The 10212-nt window shown below is 43.9% G+C and overlaps 1 protein-coding gene across 1 annotated transcript; it reads left to right on the plus strand.

Moving 5' to 3' along the window:
- RPL37 (ribosomal protein L37) lies at positions 7477-10212 on the plus strand. The gene is made up of 4 exons (XM_005709429.3): positions 7477-7621; positions 8248-8383; positions 8911-8995; positions 10095-10212. Exons 1-4 carry the CDS (start codon positions 7619-7621, stop codon positions 10162-10164), a joined length of 294 nt encoding a protein of 97 aa, XP_005709486.2. The 5' UTR covers positions 7477-7618; the 3' UTR covers positions 10165-10212.

A 10212-nucleotide genomic window follows, 5' to 3' on the forward strand; every position in this document is an offset into this window, starting at 1 on the left:
TCACCTTCTCTTCCTGCCCCCAATCCCTCCCAGCATCAGAGTCTTTTCCAATGAGTCAACTCTTCGCATGAGGTGGCCAAAGTACTGGAGTTTCAGCTTCAGCATCATTCCTTCCAAAGAAATCCCAGGGCTGATCTCCTTCAGAATGGACTGGTTGGATCTCCTTGCAGTCCAAGGGACTCTCAAGAGTCTTCTCCAACACCACAGTTCAAAAGCATCAATTCTTCGGCACTCAGCCTTCTTCACAGTCCAACTCTCACATCCATACATGACCACTGGAAAAACCATAGCCTTGACTAGACGGACCTTAGTCGGCAATGTAATGTCTCTGCTTTTGAATATGCTATCTAGGTTGGTCATAACTTTTCTTCCAAGGAGCAAGCGTCCTTTAATTTCATGGCTGCAGTCACCATCTGCAGTGATTTTGAAGCCCCCCCCAAAATAAAGTCTGACACTGTGTCCACTGTTTCCCTATCTATTTCCCATGAAGTGATGGGACTGGATGCCATGATCTTTGTTTTCTGAATGTTGAGCTTTAAGCCAACTTTTTCACTCTCCTCTTTCACTTTCATCAAGAGGCTCTTTAGTTCCTCTTCACTTTCTGCCATAAGGGTGGTGTCATCTGCATATCTGAGGTTATTGATATTTCTCCTGGCAATCTTAATTCCAGCTTGTGCTTCTTCCAGTCCAGCATTTCTCATGATGTACTCTCATGATGCATATAAGTTAAATAAGCACTGTGACAATATACAGCCTTGACGTACTCCTTTTCCTATTTGGAACCAGTCTGTTGTTCCATGTCCGGTTCTATCTGTTGCTTCCTGACCTGCATACAGATTTCTCAAGAGGCAGGTCAGGTGGTCTGGTATTCCCATCTCTTTCAGAATTTTCCACAGTTTATTGTGATCCACACAGTCAAAGGCTTTGGCATAGTCAATAAAGCAGAAGTAGATGTTTTTCTGGAACTCTCTTGCTTTTTCAGTGATCCAGCAGATGTTGGCAATTTGATCTCTGGTTCCTTTGCCTTTTCTAAAACCAGCTTGAACATCAGGGAGTTCACAGTTCATGTATTGCTGTAGCCTGGCTTGGAGAATTTTGAGCATTACTTTACTAGCATGTGAGATGAGTGCAATTGTGCAGTAGTTTGAGCATTCTTTGGCATTGCCTTTCTTTGGAATTGGAATGAACACTGACCTTGTCCAGTCCTGTGGCCACTGCTGAGTTTCCCAAATTTGCTGGCATATTGAGTGCAGCACTTTCACAGCATCACCTTTCAGGATTTGAAATAGCTCAACTGGAATTCCATCACCTCCACTAGCTTTGTTCGTAGTGATGCTTTCTAAGGCCCACTTGCCTTCACATGCCAAGATGTCTGGCTCTAGATTAGTGATCACATCATCATGGTTATCTGTGTCATGAAGATCTTTTCTGTACAGGTCTTCCGTGTATTCTTGCCACCTCTTCTTAATATCTTCTGCTTCTGTTAGGTCCAGACCATTTCTGTCCTTTAACAAGCCCATCTTTGCATGAAATGTTCCCTTGGTATCTCTAATTTTCTTGAAGAGATCTCTAGTCTTTCCCATTCTGTTCTTTTCCTCTATTTCTTTGCACTGATCGCTGAGGAAGGCTTTCTTATCTCTTCTTGCTATTCTTTGGAACTCTTGCATTCAGATGCTTATATCTTTCCTTTTCTCCTTTGCTTTTCACCTCTCTTCTTTTCATAGCTATTTGTAAGGCCTCCCCAGACAGCCATTTTGCTTTTTTGCATTTCTTTTCCATGGCCTTATATGACATTAAAAATTAACTTTAGGTTAAGAGTTTTACAATGTGTCACAAAGGTATGGGTTTCAAGAGATGTACCCTACTTAATATCAACAATCTGATTGTCCATTTTAGTAAATCTGCCACCTTTTTTTTTTTTAATTCAAGTTGGTTGGTAAGGTATTCTAATAACCAGCTTCTCAAACTAGATCTCCTCTCCACGTGTCCCCCAATACCATCCTCTCCCACAATAACCTGCTCCAGTTCTCAAAGATGATGGGAAAAAAGGTGTTTCTCTGAAGCTGGATATTTTACAGTAAAATTTAAATTTAAGGAAGGCAGTTTAAATTCAGTTCCTTGGTAACAGGAAATGTGCATTGCACAAGCTTAGAATGCAAATGGAAGTGAGTTGGGGCAAGGGTATGTATTTGATGTAGTTGAAAATACATCCATCAAATTAAATACAATGAAACAGGAGTAAAATTTTTGTTTGCAGCTAGAAGTTTAAGTTATGTGATTTTTTGAAGATGAAGTTAGTTAGTTGCTCAGTTGTGTCTGCGTCTTTGCAACCCCATGGACTGTAGCCCACCTGGCTCCTCTGTCCATGGAATTCTCTAGGCAAGAATACTAGAGTGGGTTGTGATTTCCTTCTCCTTCAGGGGATATTCCTGACCCAGGGATTGAACCTAGGTCTCCTGCTTTGTAGGCAGATTCTTTACCTTTTGAGCCATCATGGAACTCTTAAAGATAAAAGTCAAAAGTAATTTCACCTATTGTAGGGGGAAAAGGCAGGTCAAATTAAGAGAATTGAATTGTATCAGAACAACAGATGCAAGATTTCAGATGTCTCTATCACTCTCCACTAAAAGGCAAAATGCCATAGGGCAAATACCCAGGTTGGAGAAGGCAATGGCACCCCACTCCAGTACTCTTGCCTGGAAAATCCCATGACGGAGGACTCTGGTAGGCTGCAGTCCATGGGGTCCCTGAAGGTTGGACACAACTGAGCAACTTCACCTTCACTTTCATGCATTGGAGAAGGAAATGGCAACCCACTCCAGTGTTCTTGCCTGGAGAATCCCAGGGATGGGGGAGCCTGGTGGGCTGCCATATATGGGATCTCACAGAGTCAGACACGACTGAAGTGACTTAGCATAGCAAATACCCAGGTAAGAGCAGAGGTCATCTGTTTTAGAAGTCAGTCTACTCCTGATCTAAACTTGGCATCTGGATAAAAATCTGGGGGTACTAAACTGGCTTGATAGACCTCTATAGAGCCAAAGGCCTACCTGACCAGGGTTAGAATGGTGTGATTTCAAGCATATCAAAAAGGGAGAGGAGAAATTTTTCACCCTGACAATTTGGGGAATGTCTGGGGTAAAAGACTGTCACCTAGTGCCTGTTGCGCAGTTCGACTCCTCCCTGGTTGCTACCTGTCCTATTCTTTCTGAAACTGAGTAGGACCCTGTAGGGACCCCCGGGTACAAAAGTCTATCCACGTCCCTCTTGTTTTTAAGAAAAAGGTTTCAGCTTTCAAGATCTTTCTTGTGTTTCAAAGGGCCGAGAACTGAAACAGTTAACTGTTCAGTTATTTGTTAAGGAAGTGAGGGAATGCATAAACAAAAGAAAGGCAGTAAAGGGACTTCCCTGGTGGCTCAGTGGTAAAGAATCCACCTGCCAGTGCAGAAGACACAGATTTCCCCTGGTCCTGGAAGATCCTACATGCCAAGGAGCAAGTAAGCCCATGCTCCACAACTATTGAGCCTGTTCTCTAGAGCCCAAGAGCCGCAACTACTGAAGTCCGTGTGCCGTGCTCTGCAACAAGAGAAGCCGCTGCAATAAGGAGCCTGCACACAGCAACCAGTGAGTAGTCTCTGCGAGCCAAACTGGAGAAAAGCCCACACAGCAACAAAGACCCAGCATAGCCAAAAATAATTTTTAAAAATTACTTTAAAAGAAAAGCAGTTAAGAAACAACAGCACAGCAATAAAGGAGAGTCCCAGTCCTTTCCAATGGGTATACATAATAATCTGACACAAATCTTTGAGTTTGGCTATTGAAAAAGCAAGAGCATTCCAGAAAAATGTCTATTTCTGCTTTATTGACTATGCCAAAACCTTTGACTGTGTGGATCAAAATAAACTGTGGAAAATTCTGAAAGAGATGGGAATACCAGACCACCTGACCTGCCTCTTGAGAAACCTATATGCAGGTCAGGAAGCAACAGTTAGAACTGGACATGGAACAACAGACTGGTTCCAAATAGGAAAAGGAGTACATCAAGGCTGTATACTGTCACCCTGCTTATTTAACATATATGCAGAGGACATCATGAGAAACGCTGGACTGGAAGAAGCACAAGCTGGAATCAAGATTGTGGGAAGAAATATCAATAACCTCAGATATGCAGATGGCACCACCCTTATGGCAGAAAGTGAAGAGGAACTAAAGAGCCTCTTGATGAAAGTGAAAGAGGAGAGCGAAAAAGTTGGCTTAAAGCTCAACATTCAGAAAACTAAGATCATGGCATCTGGTCCCATCACATCATGGGAAATAGATGGGGAAACAGTGCAAACAGTGTCAGACTTTTTTTGGGGTAGCTCCAAAATCACAGCAGATGGCGACTGCAGCCATGAAATTAAGAGACACTTACTCTTTGGAAGGAAAGTTATGACCAACCTAGATAGCATGTTGAAAAGCAGAGACATTACTTTGCCAACAAAGGTCCGTCTAGTCAAGGCTATGGTTTTTCCAGTGGTCATGTATGGATGTGAGAGTTGGACTATAAAGAAAGCTGAGTGCCAAAGAATTGATGCTTTTGAACTGTGGTGTTGGAGAAGACTCTTGAGAGTCCCTTGGACTGCAAGGAGATCCAACCAGTTCATTCTAAAGGAGATCAGTCCTGGGTGTTCATTGGAAGGACTGATGCTGAGGCTGAAACTCCAATACTTTGGTTACCTCATGAGAAGAGTTGACTCATTGGAAAAGACTCTGATGCTGGGAGGGGTTGGGGGCAGGAGGAGAAGGGGTCGACAACAGAGGATGAGATGCCTGGATGGCATCACAGACTCAATGCACATGAGACTGGGTGAACTCTGGGAGTCGGTGATAGACAGAGGGGCCTGGCATGCTGCAAGGGTCGCAGAGTTGGACAGGACTGAGCAACTGAACTGAACTGAACTGATAGGAACTAAGCTCCCTCTCTGCCACCCCCAACCCCCACCTCCACTCAGGTGGAGGATGGCTGAGCATAAGTTTCTTGGAACATCACCCTCTTACAACTAGAAGGAAGTCACATGCCCCTGCAGTCCTTACTTGGTCTTGAAAGACTTCCCTAAGGGAATTCCTCGAGGGTCCAGTGTCTGGGACTTTGTCCTTGCACTGCTGAAGGTCCAGGTTCAAATCAATCCCTGGTCCAAAACTAAGATCCTGCAAGCCCCACAGAATAGCCAAAAAATTAATTAAAAATGAAAACATAACAAATCCTCTCCCCTGAAAACCATTGGGCAGTTCAGTTTTCTGAGCAGGAGCTATGCTGACCTCCTTGGTTGGTGTTTTCAAAACCTTTGTCTGCCCTAAACTCCAGTTTCAGTTTCTTTGGCCTCACTACGCCTCAGGCACACTAACTTGGGCTCAATAGTGTGTCTTCACCGATCTCATTTAATACCTGTGCTAAGCAAAATAATGCTCTCCCTGAAAGATGACTATGTTCTAATCTCCACATCCAGTGAAAATACTAGTTTACACCAAAGGACAACTAAGGTTGCAAATCAGCTGACCTTGAGATAAGAATGATCTGGGTAGAGCCAAAGCACTCACAAGGGATTATTAAAAGATAAACAGGCATCCAAAACTTAAGTTTAAGCAAAAATCTACCCAAAAAGGGCAGCACCAAACTGGAAGTGGCTAGTAGCATTCTAGGAGCCAGGGGACTTTATAAAAGTGTGGAAGCAAAGAAAGAAATTAGTTGATGGCTGTAGGTTAAAGACTAATTTGTGGTTTGAGTGTTGTCCTTAAGTATACTATACAGTATTTTCAACTGTAGATATAACATTGTACTGATCTCTTGCATGTTGCATAACTGAAACTTTATACTAGCTGGTTAAATGTTTTGTCTTAAACCATTAAGTTTGTGCTAAATTGTTAGAATGGCAACAGGGAACTAATACAGTACCTAATCCAGTTAAGTCTAACCTGAACTGCAGTTTGTTTCAAAAACTCAAATGTTGGTCTTCTCACTCTCTCCCTGCTGGAGGGGATCTCCCCCTGAACGCCCCATTCCCCACCTACCGTTTCCATAAGAACAATGACTCTGTCCTCTTCCCAGTTCCTAGAAGAGCAGTTACCACGAACTTATCAACTCATCCTGTCAAAAATATAACCTCCTAAGCCCTAGACCTCATCTTGTTCTTTTAACTGTGTGAAAGACGCTCAGTCGTGTCCCACTCTTTGCGACTCCATAGACTGTAGCCCGCCAGGCTTCTTCTTCCATCCGTGAGAATTCTCCAGGCAAGAATACTGGAGTCCCTCCTCCAGAGGATCTTTCTAACCCAGGGAAAGAACCCAGGTCTCCCGCAATGGGGGGCAGATTCTTTGCCCTCGGAGCCACCAGGGAAGCCCAAGAATACTTGAATGGGTAGCCTATCCCTTCTCCAGCGGATCCTCCCAACCCAGGAATCCAACCAGGGTCTCCTGCCATTGCAGGAGGATTGTTTACCAGTTGGGCTATCAGGGAAGCCTAGAAGTTAATCACTTTTGCCAATATTTCACAAGTGTTAGGTCACTAATTGCTTCCTTTAGACAGCATGCGTTTAGGATTGTTTTTCCCTACTAACTCTTAAATGTTTGTGGGGGCTTTCCTCGGAAGAAGGTTGCAATTGAATTAAGTGTTTGTACCAACAAGGTCTGGGAACCGCCAATATTAACACTTTAAAGTGTTTTGGACTACACATGTCCAGGCCCTACCCAAAGCTGTCAAAGCATATTTCCTCACGTTAGAGTTTAGGAAACTTCTTAACAAGTTCCACGTCTGATTCCTTGGCATAGTAAAATGGGAGACCAAACCATATGCCTATTATTACAGTTAAAAAAAGCATTTTCTGCCTTTCTCTTCAAATTCTGAGCCCAGCTATGTCCTCCTAGCAAGTGAGGATTGTGGTCAGTAGCTTAGTCTCAACCGACTCTTTGCGATCCAATGGACTAGCCCACCAGTCAGTCTCCTCTGTCCTTCGGATTTTCTGGGAGCGGGTTGTCACTTCATTCCCCAGGAGAGCTTCACCACCCAGGGACGGAACCCGCGTCTCCTGCACTGGTAGGCAGATTCTTTTCCGCAGAGCCTGTGAAGATCAGTCAGTCAAAAGCTTCAGGCCGGAGTACAGAGGAACCTGGAGAAGTACTCCAGCCCAACCCCCAACCCTACACAGACGCCGGGAGGGCTGAGCTAGCGCCTGCACCCCAAGCAGGGGAGCCTCTCTACCCACATTTCCCATCTCCTAGGAAACCAGAATCCGCAATATGGCCTTAGCGGGGACAGAACATTCGTAAAGACCGGAGGGAAACAACAGGAGGGTAGGTAGTCGAGTTCCGGCCTAAAAGTTTGCCGCAGGGAAAGGCGGGTCCGGAGAGTATACGCCCAATCCCTTCCCCAGAAAGTTGTGAGTTCCGCTCCGCTGAACTCTCTATTGGCCCTAACTAGCTCCGCGATCCTCCTCTCGAACCCACCCACACTGCGGTGACGGACGATTGAGAGAGGTGCACTGCGCCCCGCCGGAAGTGCTTCCCTGGGCGGAAGTTCAGAGCGCAATATAGCGGAAGTGCTTTCTCTTCCGGCCTCTTTGGTCTCGGCGGCAGAAGCAAGATGGTGAGTGGTTTCCAGGGGCTCTCATCATCGGCTTTCATCCTCACCCCCTGAACTGCGCCCCATGCAATCCGTGGGGGCCCTGGAAGCTTTCGGATAAGAAGAGCCGGTGGGTAGGGAAGGCAGCTTTCGAGAGGCACGAGAATGGCTCATAATCTGATGTGGGGATGCTGAGCCTGCCGTCGTGGAGCTGCAGCTGCTCCAGGCCCCTTCTGTCTGACTTTTGGGAAGCCCTCACAGCCCTGCCCGCCAGTGGGAACTGATGGAAGAAGCATGGATTGGGGGTATTTGGCTCTGTAAACAAAAGAATAGTTGGCGACGGTCCCTGGGCAGGAGCTCTTAGATTTTGGAGTAATAGTAGGTAGGAAAACCACGTTACCTCCTCTTTTGCCTTTTACGTTTTTTATTTTTCTTTTTAATAATGTATCAGGTTTCAAAACATGGCAGCTCTTGGAGGGGCTTTAGATGACGTGAAATTCTAATAGTGGTCACTGATTTAGCAGTGTCAGCCCTTGTGATTGTCATTAATTTATATCAGTAGTTACTTTAACTGAAAATGTTGAGCATGTGTATAGAAATGACTAGACTTAAACATTTATCCCCGTAACATTTATCCCCTTAACTTGCAGACGAAGGGAACGTCATCGTTTGGAAAGCGTCGGAATAAGACGCACACGCTGTGCCGCCGCTGTGGCTCTAAGGCCTACCACCTTCAGAAGTCGACCTGTGGCAAGTGTGGCTACCCTGCCAAGCGAAAGAGAAAGTGTAAGTTAATATTTATAAATGTACTTTGAGAATAGTCTCTTGTTTCATATGTACCTCAGTGGGGCATGACTTTGAATGTTGTTTTCTAGCAAAATTTTACATCTATATACCATTATGTTGATTAGTTGCTAAGTTGTGTCCAACTCTTGCAACCCCATAATCTTTAGCTTAGTAGGCGCCTCTGTCCAATGGCTGTCCCAGGCAAGAATACTGTAGTGGGCTGCCATTTCCTCTTCCATGTATGGTCTTCCATTCTGGCTCAGCTGGTATGCTGAGCTTGCAGTGCAGACCTGGGTTCGATCCTTGGGTTGGGAAGAGTCCCTGGAGAAGAGAAAGGCTACCCATTCCAGTCTTCTGGCCTGGAGAATTCCATGGACTGTTTAAGTATGCCGATAAAGTGAGTTTAAAGCCAAGGCAGGCATTTTTAATTATATTGACAGTGTATACTGGGTGTGTGAAAGTGAAGTTGCTCACGGACAACAATTTGGATCTTAACCTGAATAATACATATTTTTTTTTTTTTTTAGATAATTGGAGTGCTAAAGCTAAAAGACGAAATACCACCGGGACTGGTCGAATGAGGCACCTAAAAATTGTATACCGCAGATTCAGGTACAGTTTTTTATGTTTCAGTTATAGGTGGGTGTATGAGCTTACATAACAGTCGTCTCAACTACCCTGGTTTGTGGGATGAGGTGTTGCTAGGATCCTTTTTCTTCTGCCACCATAACCTTCAGATCAGTCTCAAACTTAGGAATCAGTGAACAGTAATACGCACTGAATAGGCTGGAGTGTAGTTTGAGGTAGACTCCAGAAAATAATGGCATTTATTCGCATACCTACATTTCATTTTCCTGCCAAAATTTGTCAAGATGATAGTATGTAATTGAGGCCTTCAGTTTTGTGGCTTTGGGCAAGTCTGCTTGCTGTAGAACACTGTTGTACTTAAAGAGAGGCCTTAGAGTTTTAATTTCAGCCCCAACATAGTCTTACAGAGAAACTGCATTTTTAATGGTAGCGGTTGAGGGGTGTAAGGCCTCAACTGAGGTGATTTCTTTGTTGGAGACTGGGGTTGTCCTGTGCATTGTAGGATATTTAGCAGAATTGGTGACCTCTTACTCAATTAAAGATCTTCAAGACCACAAGACAGTTTGGGGGGTGTAAACACAACACACTTAGATGTATTTGTGTGTTGGAGTGACCTTTGTACTTAAGGCCAATATATAGTAGTATGGGATAGGGTTCAGTGGTCTGCTAGTTTGAGTTAAGAACATGAATGAAGCCAGTTTTAACCTGTGTGTTCCTCAGAAGACATTTCAAGTAGATGTTAAGTGAGTTAAGACATAAACTATAGTTAAGCAGTTGAGAAAATGTCTATCATTAATCACATTTTTCCTTAGCTAAAGGAAGGTAGGGTCTCTGACCCATAATTTAAGAATCCGTTTTCCCAAAACCTTAGGAATCATAAGTGGTGGGGAAATACTGATCACTGCAACCAAATATGTTGCCTTGGCTATTTTGAAGCAGAGGGAAATAAATAAAATACCACAGCTTATCAGTGATGTTCTTAAAATAAATGTCTGAACTTATGAATTCAATATTGATTTCATCATTTAACTGAGATAAGCTTATAAAAATATATTTTAACAGAGATTGAAATGTATACATTGACATTGCTGAAGTAACCATTCTTGTTTTTAACACAATGCAGGCATGGATTCCGTGAAGGAACAACACCTAAACCCAAGCGAGCGGCTGTTGCAGCATCCAGTTCATCTTAAGGATTTCAACGATTAGTCGCACAATAAATGTTCTGGCTTTTAAAATTA

The sequence above is a fragment of the Capra hircus genome, chromosome 20 (assembly GCF_001704415.2).
Source record: "Capra hircus breed San Clemente chromosome 20, ASM170441v1, whole genome shotgun sequence".
In the NCBI taxonomy this organism is placed as follows: domain Eukaryota; kingdom Metazoa; phylum Chordata; class Mammalia; order Artiodactyla; family Bovidae; genus Capra; species Capra hircus.

Excerpts from the sequence above, each read along its gene's own strand:
- RPL37 (XM_005709429.3), top strand. Across the intron at positions 8,384-8,910 it reads TGCCAAGCGAAAGAGAAAGT|ATAATTGGAGTGCTAAAGCT; the intron begins GTAAGTTAATAT and ends TTTTTTTTTTAG. Across the intron at positions 8,996-10,094 it reads ATTGTATACCGCAGATTCAG|GCATGGATTCCGTGAAGGAA; the intron begins GTACAGTTTTTT and ends AACACAATGCAG.